The sequence below is a fragment of the Oncorhynchus masou genome, chromosome 18 (genome assembly GCF_036934945.1).
Source record: "Oncorhynchus masou masou isolate Uvic2021 chromosome 18, UVic_Omas_1.1, whole genome shotgun sequence".
NCBI classification, from domain to species: domain Eukaryota; kingdom Metazoa; phylum Chordata; class Actinopteri; order Salmoniformes; family Salmonidae; genus Oncorhynchus; species Oncorhynchus masou.
This window is the reverse complement of record NC_088229.1, coordinates 64,502,499-64,516,582: the sequence shown is the minus strand read 5'-3', so window position 1 is coordinate 64,516,582 and position 14,084 is coordinate 64,502,499. Positions and strand designations below refer to the sequence as shown.

General features: G+C 40.7%; 2 protein-coding genes across 4 annotated transcripts; one reads left to right on the top strand and one right to left on the bottom strand.

Moving 5' to 3' along the window:
* The first annotated feature begins 1,093 nt into the window (after window positions 1–1,093).
* Window positions 1,094–3,490, top strand: LOC135505115 (retinol-binding protein 4-B). Its single transcript, XM_064924214.1, has 6 exons — window positions 1,094–1,177; window positions 1,627–1,733; window positions 1,898–2,034; window positions 2,521–2,627; window positions 2,838–3,050; window positions 3,191–3,490. Exons 1-6 carry the CDS (start codon window positions 1,141–1,143, stop codon window positions 3,208–3,210), a joined length of 621 nt encoding a protein of 206 aa, XP_064780286.1. The 5' UTR covers window positions 1,094–1,140; the 3' UTR covers window positions 3,211–3,490.
* LOC135505114 (centrosomal protein of 55 kDa-like) lies at window positions 3,486–13,895 on the bottom strand. Of its 3 annotated transcripts, none has more exons than XM_064924212.1 (9): window positions 13,558–13,895; window positions 13,028–13,236; window positions 12,345–12,617; window positions 9,597–9,650; window positions 9,302–9,452; window positions 7,946–8,247; window positions 7,471–7,542; window positions 5,402–5,533; window positions 3,486–5,254 (listed from the first exon to the last, which is right to left on the bottom strand). In XM_064924212.1, the coding sequence occupies exons 2-9, from the start codon at window positions 13,211–13,213 to the stop codon at window positions 5,054–5,056; spliced, it is 1,371 nt and encodes a 456-aa protein (XP_064780284.1). In that variant the 5' UTR covers window positions 13,214–13,236; window positions 13,558–13,895; the 3' UTR covers window positions 3,486–5,053. The 3 variants fall into 3 exon arrangements, with proteins under 3 accessions (XP_064780284.1, XP_064780283.1, XP_064780285.1); XM_064924211.1 differs by having other exon boundaries at window positions 13,807–13,895; XM_064924213.1 differs by having other exon boundaries at window positions 12,345–12,599; window positions 13,807–13,895.
* Window positions 13,896–14,084: the final 189 nt, after the last annotated feature.

Sequence of the window (14,084 nt, the reverse complement as noted above, 5' to 3'; positions counted from 1 at the left end):
ATGTTAAAGGCCCAGTGCAGTCAAAAACGACATGTCCTGTGTTTTATAAATATTTCCACACTATGAGGTTGGAATGATACTGTGAAATTGTGAAAATTGCCTTTTTGCCTTTTTGGCTGTTTGAAAAGGCCGCCTGAAATGTCTGCCTGTTTTGGAGAGATGGAGTTTTGGCTTTCCATGGTGACATAACCATGCGGTAAATTAATTAATAGACCAATAATAAAGAGAGTTCCAAACATCTCTGCCAATAACAGCTAACTTTCAGTTTTCCCCTCCCCACTCAGACCACTCCCAGACAGTCCGAGCAAAATTATTACTTGAGAAATTGCTGTTTGCCAAAAAGCTATTTTTGTTTATTTTTGACCATTAAATTTCAACCAATCACAGTAAGGTACTTAATTGTTACCCAAAAATGATTCGATGTTGGGATAAAAACGGTTGCATTGAACCTTTAAGAAAAGTCGAGTAATGACATCCCACTGGGCACATAGGTCAGTTCAACAGCTAGTTTTAATTTACATTTGGTTGAGTTATCAAGTAACATAAATTCAACATGAATTCATAGTGAAATCAACAAGTGAAGTCATCATGCCATTGGATTTAGGGTGAAAAAAGACAAAATTCCCTTACGTTGATTACTTTTTTCAACACCAATCACTTTTCCACATTGATTCAACATCATGACCTTGACATTTTTGTTGAAACGACATGGAAACAACATTGATTCAACCAGTTTTTGCCCAGTGGGATGAGACGAACCAGAAGTAACATATTGTAGTTGTTCCAGGGGGAAAAAGCGAGCTGAAACATTTCTTTCACAGTCTGGATCTGGATGTTAACCTGGGGCTCGTACTGCCGAAGCAGAACATTTCACGGTTAGTGATTGATAGTGAGTATGTATAACGTATAGTATTCCAGATATGCTCTTGCCTTTACCCACAACAGATGTTTTATAAGGCAGCAAAAACACATTTTTGGGACTGGGGTCAAATGTGCAGAACACATCTGGACAAAATGGGAGTCTTGGTTGGAGTTACGTAATGTTTTCCCAATTGGTTAGGGGCTGTCTCACATCTGTTGTTGTTCTTACTCAACCCAGGCTGTGGCAGGACTCTACACTATAAAAACCTCTGTTTGTAGATGAACAGCAGCTCTAAGGCACCTCAGACTTTACAAGGTATGAACTGCATGGGAAGGGATAGTAGGGTTTTACATGTACTCTGCTTAGGGTTTAACATGTACTCTGCTTAGGGTTTTACATGTACTCTGCTTAGGGTTTTACATGTACTCTGCTTAGGGTTTTACATGTACTCTGCTTAGGGTTTTACATGTACTCTGCTTAGGGTTTTACATGTACTCTGCTTAGGGTTTTACATGTACTCTGCTTAGGGTTTTACATGTACTCTGCTTAGGGTTTTACATGTACTCTGCTTAGGGTTTTTCTGGCAGATCTGTTTTTTATTACTATCAATTACCTTTTTAACTCACTTTTCATATTTTTGATTGGTTTGCAACCTTTTTAGATTGAATCTGTAATGGAGTGGTATATTGCCCGATGTACTGATTGTGATGTTGTGATATTTTCTCTTGACTCTGGGCTCTGTCTTCCACGGATCCATCAACAAGGCAACATGCTGAGAATCTGTGTGGCCCTCTGTGTTCTGGCGACATGCTGGGCACAGGACTGTCAGGTTTCAAACATTCAGGTCATGCAGAACTTCGACAGAAGCAGGGTAAGAACAAAATTCACATTTCCGAAATGTCACTTTCCATAAAGTATCTCTGCTCTTGTCCAATCTGATCTATCAGCCTTGGAATGTTCAATGTAGAATGTAACTGGAATTTCATTCATTGTATGTTATGCAGAGATTGATAGAGCTCTCATTTCATCTTACAGTATACTGGTAGGTGGTATGCTGTGGCCAAGAAAGATCCTGTTGGTCTGTTCCTCCTGGACAATGTTGTTGCTCAGTTCTCAGTAGATGAAAGTGGCAAAATGACTGCAACTGCCCAGGGAAGAGTTATCATCCTTAAGTGAGTTCTGTTTACTTCCAAACGATCAAAATAGTTTCTCAAACCTTCTAAAATTCATCATGCATTCACTTCTACTGAACTTACTCATTTATCTTTGCTTCATCCTCCCCTTTTATTCCCTGTATCCTCCCTTTAAACTCTCCTTTTCCTCGCTTTATCCTCTACTTTTATTCCCGTTATCCTCCCCTTTCCTCCCCCTATCCTCCCTTTAAACTCTCCTTTTCCTCCCTTCATTCTCCCCTTTTAATCCCTTCATCCTCCCCTTTTATTCCCTTCATCCTCCCCTTTTACTCCCTGTATCCTCCCTTTAAACTCTCCTTTTCCTCGCTTTATCCTCCACTTTTATTCCCGTTATCCTCCCCTTTCCTCCCCCTATCCTCCCTTTAAACTCTCCTTTTCCTCCCTTCATCCTCCCCTTTTATTCCCTTCATCCTCCCCTTTTACTCCCTATATCTTCCCTTTAAACTCTCCTTTTCCTCCCTTTAGCAACTGGGAAATGTGTGCCAACATGTTCGGCACCTTCGAGGACACTCCAGACCCTGCCAAGTTCAAGATGAGATACTGGGGCGCTGCTGCATACCTCCAGTCTGGAAGTAAGAAAGACGACAGACTCAAAATACAAGACTAAAATCTCCTATTGTTGTACAGAATGTTCTATTGAGTTACACCACTACCTATTGAGGATAACTTGACTATTCTTCATTTGTACATGATAGCATGCCATTGATGAAGCTGCCTACTGTCCAAAGCCTGCTGTTAAACCAACCATTGCTATTATTCTGTCTCCTCTCTCCTCCACATAGACGATGACCACTGGGTCATTGACACTGACTACGACAACTATGCCATCCACTACTCCTGCAGAGAAGTTGACCTGGACGGCACCTGCCTGGATGGATACTCCTTCATCTTCTCCCGCCACCCTACCGGTCTGAGGCCTGAAGACCAGAAGATTGTCACTGACAAGAAAAAGGACATCTGCTTCCTCGGCAAATACAGACGTGTTTCACACACTGGTAAGAGTTGTTATAAGTCAATTTAGTCCTTCAAACCAATTGTGCAACTTCTGGTCTAATTAACTATTATGGAATTCAAATATCAATTATAAGCTCAGTATATGCAGAATGTGTAAACATGTTTTATTCCTCCATTGCAGGTTTCTGTGAAAGCAGCTGATCTGGAACTGGTCAGATGGATATCATGGGTGTAAAATTCCACATATCAGAATCAGGCTGTAAATATAAACCATGTTCCACAACAAAACAAACCAACAGTCACTGGCCAGCCCCTTCCAGCAGTTGTGGAACTTTGCCGTTACCAAAGACAGCCATCAATCAACCAACCAAATGATTTGTATCCGAATGTATCAGGAAGGATATAGGATACTTTACTGATTGACATTGTATGATGTAGTCTTGAATGACTTTTTGAAATAAATAAAAACACAATGGTACTATTTCAGTGTTTATTTTGTATTATTAGCATCAAGGGTTTCAAGTCATACTTTGTGCTCTGTCATCAGGTTGGTTTGCCATTCATACAACTGCATGGTCCCACATGGCTTCCATTCAACAATGACAAAAAGACAATTACTCAAAGATTGTGTTGATAGCCATTGCACAATCATCTTTATTGCACATTTTTGTACAGTGTATAACAAAGTGCAAAGACAGCTTTTGGATACCGGCCAAAACAAAAATCTTATCAAATGAAAAACAAAGACACCCAATTATCTGAAAAAGGACAATAATCTATTTATCACCAAACTGGTTTCAAAATGTATAAATACATTTTTTTTAAAGGCATCAAACTGAGAATTATTCATAACGCACTGCTTGGAACCAACCATATGAGTGTTCTGCAGCAGTAACCTTACAGCTAAGTCCTTGTTGTAACATTCCTTGAATAGACACATTAACCTCTTTTCCCCTACCCAAGAGAAGCCTCGCTAATCCTTGGCCTTAAATAGTTTAATGCAAGGACTTACTCATGCAATCTCATTCGAGCTGGTTTGCAAAGTAAGAACTGAGGCGGAAGTGGGCCTTACTCACACATGTAACATTGCCCAGTGCAGCAATTTTTAGTCATTTCTGGGTAACAAGTAACTTACTGTGATAGTTGTCCATTAAAATGGTCAAAAATCAAGAAAAATTGCTTTTTAGCAAAAAACTATTCTCAAGCAAGAATTTTGTTAGGAATATCAGAGTGGTCTGAGTAGAGGACACTAAAGCGGTGCATTAGGATTGTGGCTTGGGGATCAATCCATTAGCTCATGAGTGGCGCAGCGGTCTAAGACATCGCACCTCAGTGCTAGAGGCGTCACTACAGACCCTGGTTTGATTCCAGGCTGTATCACAACAGGCTGTGATTGGGAGTCCCATAGGGCGGCGCACAATTGTCCGGGTTAGGGTTTGGCCGGGGTAGGGTTTGGCCAGGGTAGGCTGTCATTGTAAATAAGAATTTGTTCTTCGCCGACTTGCCGAGTTAAATAAACTGGTCAAAATTGTTCGTACTTTTACAGTGTTAGTTTCCTCAGCTGTACCAATATGATAAAAAACACATGAAAACTGAATTGACTGCACTGGGCCTTTAAAACTGATGGAATACACCGTAGGAATGCAAACAATGCTTATAGAAAGACGAGGTACAACAGAAAAAATAAAGAACCTATGTGGTGAACACTTGTTTCATGTTCTAATCTTTTGTTCTATGACAAAACCATCCACATAAGATTTTTTTGAAATCACAAAAAAAAATATTATAATAATTCAAAATAGTTTATTCTTGTCAATCAAAAATAGTCACTGATTTATTGGTAAACACACCTTCAGGATCTTACAGTAGATCATCAGTAGACACATAAAAAAAAAAATGGGAAAGAAACATTGTCATATAAAAAGAGCATAAACACAAACCAAATAGACTTCCTCTTATAAGATGATATAAATACAATATCTTATAGACAAAAGCAAGACCGAAAATGGCCAGATGTACTCCCTTGTTAATTCCCAGAGGCTGTTCAAGTGAAACAGTAGTCAAGGTGGGCCAGCAGTTCTCTGTGTTGACTGGTGGCGTATGGGGCTCTACACTTTGGACACTCCAGGAAACTCTCGTCCAGAAGGCTTTTGGAGGGTGAGGTGGGGATGGGATCCTCAATGGACAGCCTATCAAACTCCAGCTTGTTGTAAGAACTTGGCTCAGAGAAACGAGACTCGCTCTGCTGTTTACGAAATTGAAAATACATAGAAACCAATCAATTGTCCCACAGTTGCTTATCTGAAGATAGCAAAGGTATTCATGATGACAATTGAAAAGCAGAAAAGTCGAAAAGAATTTAAGTGTACTGCAACATTTTGCAATTCCTTACTTGATGGCTAGATTCCAGTCTCGTGATTTGGTCCCGAGCCTTGCGCAGCTCTTTCAGGACCTTGTGTAACTGATGCTGTAAACTCTGCCGATCGAGCTTCTCGTTCTCAAAGTCTTTGGCAGACAGCTGGATCTGGGGGGAATAGACAACAGCATATCAAGAGAGCACTGCAGAGATCTTGGATGTTGTATTGCATAAGAGATGTTATACAACAGACTATTTCACAATCTAGAGTCAGGAATGGTTTAGGTTGCCAATAGAAAATCTAATTGTATTTGTCACATGCACCGACTACTAATATTGGCACCCTTGGTAAATCATTTTTCATTTTTGTTTATCCTCTTGGTCTTTCAAAATATTCACAAAAATCTAACTTTTAATTAAAGTAAAAAAAAAAAAAAAAAAAAATTCTTAACTCAAAACAAATATTTTTCTCAAATATACGTGTGCTACAATTATTGGCACTCCTTCCTTACCTTTGCCAACAGCTCAGAGTCTCCTCCTATAATGTGTAATGAGGTTAGAGAACAAATGGCAAGGGACCCGACACCATTCCTCCGTACAGAATCTCTCCAGATTCCAAGGTCCATGCTTGTGGACTGTTTTTCAGCTCATCCCAAAGGTTTTCTATAGGGTTTAGGCCAGGGGACGGCCATGGCAAAACCTTGATTCTGTGGTCAGTGAACCATTTTTGTGTTGATGTTGGTGTGCTTTGGTTCATTGTCCTGCTGGAAGATCCAACCATGGCCCAGTTTAAGCTTCCTAGCAGAGGCAGTCAGGTTTTGATTTAATATCTGCTGGTACTTGGAGTCCATGTTACCATGTATCCTAACAAGTTGTCCAGGGCCGTTGGAAGAAAAACAGACCCACAACATCAAAGATCCACCACTATAGTTCACAGTGGGAATGAGGTACTTTTCTGCCTGGATATATTTCTGTCTGTCTACACCAAACCCACCTCTGGGGGTTTGTTTCCAAAAAGCTCTATTTTGGTCTCACCTGACCACAGAACCCGGTCCCATTGAAAGTTCCAGTGACGTTTGGCAAACTATAGGCGCTTGGGTTTGTTGTTTGATGACCGGGTTTGTTGTTTATATGGCAACCCTCCCAAACAACTTGTGGTTATGTATGTGGTGTCTGATCGTAGTTTTGTAGACTTTCTGACCCAACTAACGTCTGCAATTCTCCAGCTGTTTTTTTGGCCACTCTCACCATCCTCCTCACTGTGCGTGGGGTCAATATAGACACACGTCTTCTTCCAGGCCAATTGTTAACACCTCCAGTTGCTTTAAACTTCTTAATTATTGCCCCGATAGTGGAAATGGGCATTTTCAACCGTTAAGCTATTTTCTTATAGCCATTTCCTGATTTGTGCAGCTCAACAACCTTTTGTCGCACATCATTACTGTCTTTCGGGTCTTTCCAAATAGTGATGGATGACTATGAGAACTTGGCATGTATGTCACCTCATATTTATACCCCAGTGAAACAGGAAGTCATGGCTTACCACTTAAGTATTCCTAATCACTCAGGTGAATTTAAATAGTAAAATATGAATTGGAATATACTTCAGTCAGATTTTACTCATAAGAATTTATAGGGGTGCCAATAATTGTGGCAGACATGTTATGGAGAAAAATATTTATTTCACATGTATTTTTTCCCAATAATTTTACTTCAATTAAAAAGGTTAGATTTCTTTGTGAATATTTTGAATGAAAGGCCAAGAGGAAAACAGCAAAGACATTTTTTTTTTTTTTACAGCCCGTTTTGCTCAAGTTTACCAAGGGTGGCAATGTAATTGGAGGGCACTGTAGACCTTACCGTGAAATGCTTACTTACAAATTCCTTAACCAACAATGTAGTTCAAGAAAGAGTTAAGAAAATATTTACTAAATAAACTAAAGCGATTTTTTAAAATAAAAAGTAACACAATAAAATAACAATAACGAGGTTATATACAGGGGGTGCCGGTACCGAGTCAATGTGTGGGGGTACAGGTTAGTCGAGGTAATTTGCACATGTTGGTAGGGGTAAAGTGATTATGCATGGATAAACGACCTACATACCTGCTGTTCCAGTACTGCAACTCTCCTCTGCTCCTCATTTTGATTTAACTGAGATTTCTGGAGTAGATTCACCTGAGCAGAAAACAGTATTTTGTCTTAAAAGAAATTGGAGGTACTATCGACATTCAGTATTACTGTGTCTTTTGAAAGAATAGTGGGAAAGTGTAGAGGGTGTGAAGAAGAAGGAGGAGCATAGGCGAGAAAGTGGCTGAGACAGGGATCGAACCCCCTTCTCCAGCGCGCATATATGGTTCAGCACAGAACATTTTTATTTAATCCCCAACTACATTGAACCGTTGTTAGATCGGTATATATTCAGCGAGACACAACCCGACTCATTTAAAAAACAACTTTTCCCCAGCAAATCATCCACAGGTCATGGTTGCAAATGACAATGCTTTCTAAATTAACTCACCTGGTCAAACAAAGTTGCACAATAAACCACACAAAGTATCTCCCTGGTGTATAACAGTACCTGCAGCAGAAGCTCAGCAGACCTCTTCCTCTCGTCTTCCAACCTGGCGTCCATGCTGTCCCGCTCGGACCTCATCCTGTCAGCCTGGTCGGCCAAGCACTTCCTCTCCTCGCTGACTCTGTGTCTCCTGCTGAGGCGCTCGGCCTGGAGCTGTTCTCGGGCCTCGGCCACCTCCCGGCAGCGCTCCTCGTACCTCCCCTGGGCCCGCGCAGCAGCCTCCTTCTGGGCCTCCACGTCTCGCTTGGCCTGCAGCAGAAGCTTGTCGTAGTACTCCTGCAGCTGGGGGGAAGACTTCTCAGGTGCTGGGGAAAATCAAGCAGGGTTACAATAAAATATGATCCTCTATGAAACACTTATGATTCGGTCACTAGGAAGTACCGTTTGTCAAGTATACTTTGCTTTACCACTTGTAATAGCTAATTATAACTCATTTGTAAACGCCAATTATAGGCTTCAGTTAATTTCATGAAATCAAATTAGCATAATACAAAATCCATCTGTTTAAACTGGAGATATCAGATTTATTTATTTTTTACTATGGGGTACGTCTCAATCCACCTCATCTGCCAATAGCTGTGTTCAGCATCTGCAGTATAAGGTCTACGAGAACCACAAGCGTCACAGGCGTAGTCTGAAGTCAGTATCGCCGATCTGCCAACTTCTGTCAGTAGCATCCGAACGGTTCGAGCTACACACTAATATGACCCCTCTATGGAAAGGTGAGTCTCTCACGAACACGCACATTTGCTCTAGGATGCCCACAAGCCAAACCTGAAAGCAGCCTGGTACCACTTTAAAAATGAATGGAATTATGTAGATAGTTTAGTGCCAAAATCTGTATAAAAAAATACAAATAGTTTCCTGATCCTTCTTATATCTCTTCGATATAATACAGACACTTCAAAACAAACTTCCTTTAGATGTATTTATTTGTACTATCAGTTTTTCCATGTATGAATCTGGTATTCAATGGGTTTCCACAGGCTAATAGCAGTAAGGCTAAATGTTTCATCAAATATTATCTTATTATTTTTTTTTTTTTTGGGGGGGGGGGGGGCCTAAAGGGTCCAAAAATTCTAAATCAAAAAGCTAAATGGTCAGTGCTATGACTATCGTAAAACAATTCCATGTTCGCTTAGTAGAACCACCCCAATTAAGAAATGCTGTATTCACAGACTGACAAGCGTTGGCCTAGAGAGTAATTATTTTAACCACATGGAACATTTTTTTGTGTGTGAAATAAGCCTTTATAATGCGGAGAACATTGTGGGATCTGCCGATTCTTAACAGTGGATTTGCTCTTAACAGCAAACGAGTGCCAAATCCCACACTGGCTCAGAGGCCCTGTTTTTTTACCGGCTGAATCGCCTTCTTTGTGTTGTTGTTGGAGAGCTTGGTTGGCTTGATTTAGTTGCTGCTCCAACTCAAGGGTTCTGGCCAGGACTGCCTTGACATAGGCCTCTCGCTGCTGGTCATAAACCATCCACTGTTGGTTCTTCTCCAAAGCCTTACGGAATCCAGGAAAAAGGACACACGGGGGTAAGGGTTAGGTTATACAGTTTTCCTTTAGCACTCAATGCACTACGATTTTTGAGCAGACAAAGACGAAAACAAAATGGCAATTTTAATCTTGACAAGTTATTCAACTCACATCTCTCAGGTGATCCTGAACTACTGCAACCTCACCGGTGGGGACCCTGCCATTCTATCAAACAGTATAGAAACACGGGTATTAGAATATATCAAAACAATTGCATAGGTGTACACAATAGAGACAATCACTTTCTACATGAAGACATGGTCTGTTGTATGTGGGTCTGTGGGAGACGAGTCGTGGATGTTTTACTTAAAAAAGTCTAATGCAGACGTTTTTAATCGGAATATCACATCATTTCTGGGTAACAATTAAGTACCTTACTGTGACCATTTGAATTTAAAACAAAAATAGCTTCTTAGCAAAAAGCCATTTCTAGGAATTTCTGGAAGTAGTGGGAAGGGAAAAGTAGATGTTATTGGCAGAGTAGTTTGGAACACTTTCTTATTGGATTATTAAACTAATTTACTACCTGGTGATGTCACCAGGCAAGCCAAAACTCCATCCCACCAAAACAGGCTGTAATTTCAGGCAAGTCCTGTCAAACAGCTCTTCCACTAAAAGGGCATAATGATAATTTTCACTATTATTCCAAACTCAGTGTGTGGAAATATATATAAAAAAACAAGGAAATCAAGATTAAAGAGGACATAATAAAATCATTAAAAAGGGCAGTAAGCCCAGCTAAATGCAAAGCCGCCTCTAGTTAAGTACTGAATACAATAATATAATGCCTTGGGTGTCCTTTAACCAGCCAGTGGCCTAGCCACCTCTCGGCAGCAGCGGCCTAGTCACCTCTCGGCAGCAGCGGCCTAGTCACCTCTCGGCAGCAGCGGCCTAGTCAGCCTGGCTGGGATACATCCTCAATAACACCAAGGCCCAACTATCCCTGGAGGGGCTGCCTTCGTTCTGCAATCCCTGGAGAGTGACGCCAGGTCCATCTCATAATAATAATAATAATAATGTTAAAGTTGGCCCACAGGTTGACATCTGATTGCCTGGTAAGACCAGGAACATGATACCTATGACCTAAGGAGGCGGGACGTCTCAAGGCTGAGCCACTGTAAGACCCATTGGTCTGCTCAGGCCCTTAACTCCACCTCGAGAGGAGAGGGACTGGGATCATAAACCTGACAACCTTTTCCCAGATGGTCTGCCCATCCTGCATGACTGAACATGTGCGGTGGGGGTTATGTTGCGGAGGGTAATGCCCCCGGTGATGAGGGCCTGTTGGGAGGTGGATTGCCTTGAACATAGTCTCATGGTTATTTGAAAGTTACATATGGATTAGAGCACAGATAATACAAATAGTTCTCTATCCATGAATAAGACTAGTGGTAAACCATTTCCCCCATACCAGTGCTTTAAATTGAGGAAAAACTCATTTTATCAGAGGGAAGAGTCTGTCATACTCGTCTGGTAGAGTGGTCAGAGGTTAAACAATTAAATGCTTGTGAAGCTCTGTAATCATAAAATGGCTAACTTGCCATTCTCACTCTTATAAATATGACACTAAGAAGATTGGATAGATAAGAAATCGGGAAAATAAATGTAATATTTGAATCATGAAAGATGATAAATAGGAAATGCTGTCAGAGCCTATTCAACTGGTGGCTGCGGGCCAGAACCAGTCTTTTAATCAATTTAGACTGGCCCCTTGATCAATTCTGAACATTAGTAAAAAAAAAAAAATCTGGAGACAAAATTCTGATGTTTATTGCCAAAATGACAAGGCCTATCAGTGTGGTTTTTAGCAGCTCCAAATAAATCTTCCTATGAATTTGACTTCTGTGAACAGTGTGCAATAAGCTAATATCACCCCATTCCTGAAAGCTAAGACTCTCAGGGACACGTACGTGCCTTCTGTTTCTCTCAATGAAGTCGTGCAGGAAATATTAGAAGGGAGTGAAAAAAAAAAATGACTGGGGGAAATTCCTCCAAAGCTTAGGCTACCCCCCCCTAAAATAGAGAATCAAATAGCTCGCTGGTCCATGTTATTACCATCAGTGTGTTTAGGGCAGTAAAAAAAAAATCCTGTTTTCAAAGGATTTTAAAAATGACCTAATTACTTTTAGCAACATTTAAGTGCTTTATAATGGTGTGTGCTGCTTTTGATAGTTCTCCGGAAGATTAATCGCATGTCAAAAATGTCTGGCGCCCCTGCAATTACCTTTAAAAAAAGTGGCCCCCATAAGAATATTGTTGAGTAGCCCTGTGGTGCGTTCAGATAGCTTCAACGTTTGCTATGTTGCGTGACGGTTTGTACTGAACACGCTTCCCCAAAACTGTGTGCACCATTTGTCAACAGCCTTTGAGGTAAATTTGCTTACGTTTGGTGCTGTGGCCTGATCAATATGGATGTGACCATCTAAAAACACAAAACCTATGCAGTACACCATACAGTAATCGCCCTGTGGGCCACCATAATCACAGCGCTTTTCAACTGGTTGTTCAGAACAGTGCCGTTTCAGATTAATTCAATGTTGCACCCCGTTCTGTCGTACTGTACGCAACCCTGCCCTAAAGCCACCTGAGCTGAGAGTTAACAAGTATTATGTCAGAGGGGCCATTCTGAGAGCAAAGGCTGCCATCTAGAGTTCAAAAATAATATTTCACCTTGAGATTTTGAAAGTCCCAGCCTCACCACAACATTCATACAGGAAACTGTAATGTTTGAATATTGAGGGGCGTGAACCTTGAAGTGTCTTCCTGTCACACATACATTCTCTCCATAACGGATCCTTGGTTAACACAATGGAACAAGTTCTAGGCCTCCTCAGCAGCCTGAAGATTCCGCTCACCAACCTGGAAATCAGGAAACTGTTCTTCCAGTTCCTGACACCTTGCAGACACTGCCACCAAGTTGTTCTTCAGGTTCCCCGTCTCCTCCGAGAGGGACTGGAAGAGTTTCTCTCTGTGCTCTGCCTCTCTCCTCCCCTGGTCCAGCTGAGACTGGAGCGATGCCACCACCTCTCCCCCACTGGAACTCAGCTGTTGTCTCAGAGTCTCCACCTCCTTGTCCTTTGCCAGCAGCTGCTGATTGTTCCTCTCCCTTAACGTCTCCAGAGACAGAATTCTCTGCAATCAATTGCAACATTTTGGTAGTTTATTTCTCTTCTTAAAATGAACACGATTCATCTTTATATTATCACAACTCCATCAAGACAATTTTCAAAAGCCAACCGTCTTCAAAGGAACACGCCCATGATGTTCTGAATGCTAAACCCACAGACTGCTACAAAGCCACATTGTGAAAGTGATTGGTGGTCACAACAAATTTATGAACATAAAGTACAAAGGTTGTTTTGGTTTGAAATGTTTCCTGTTTATGGATGTAGGCTACCTCATCACTACTGTGTCAACCCCATTCCATTTTGACTTTATAATAATCATTTGACTGACAATACTAGATTAGCCTAAGCATCTCACAAGAGTCTATTTCTGCACAAGCTACTATGCTTTGTCATTTTGCTCGCTAGTTAACTTACCTCTAGCAGTTTGCTCTTGTCCAAGTCTGGTGGCCTCGCCGTTCGTTTTGATATTTCATCCATCATCTTCTTCAGGTGATTATTTTCCTTCCTGAGTCTGTCCATTTCCATGTCTGCTTGCTTTGAGCCACTGGATTTAAAGCCTAACTTGTTGACAATGATATCCTTGGTGCTTTTTGATGCCATGTCTGGCGTGTTACCTAGAAAAACTAGTTTGACGTTTTTTTGTTGTCAATGTAGAACAATTCAAATCACTCACATCTCATTCAATTGCACATTTTCAATCAAAGCTAAATACATCTAGGTAGTAAATCTAATAGGAAATACTCAAGTTTGTTTATTTCTTTAGGCATACATCCAATTAAATGTCGCACCTGTAGTGAGGCCGAGCTAACGTTATTTGTTGAAATTGGCACGACAAAACACAAAACAAACTCAAGCCCAAAACAACAGAAAATGCCTAACCAAAAAAAAAAAAACATTTCTCCAAAACTTTACAACTGAATGACATAAATAGAACATAATCTTACCAACAACATACAGATCATCTCCTAGGTTGTTGGCTATAATTTTTTCTTGAGTTGGTGGCTAATGATAGTTAGCTATCTAAGTTAAATACTGTACAGTAGGTGCTGGTCTGCCTAACAACACAGCTACAGTTAGCCAGCAATCCGTCCTTATTTAGCTAGCTAAACTTTTGTTCGTTCAACCCAAACTCTTTCTGTTGTTAATAAAACATGTATGGATGAATCTATAAATATTTAGAAAATATAACTCACAATGTAGAACTCTGTTTCCGAAATAACAACCTAGGATGCTTGATTTATGAGAATGAAACGGACACTTTCTTGCTTCCAAATTGAAAACAAGTTTGAATGCAGCGCGTCAAGCGTCATATCCGGGTGTCAGATGACGCGGGCACTCCTTTTTTAATCAACCACCACTAGATGGAGACAGAGTACTGTTATTGCTCAGACCAATAACAGAGCACACAATAAACTTGTCAGTGCTATAAACTTGTAACATAAATTAATAGATAAATATGAATGGAAAATAC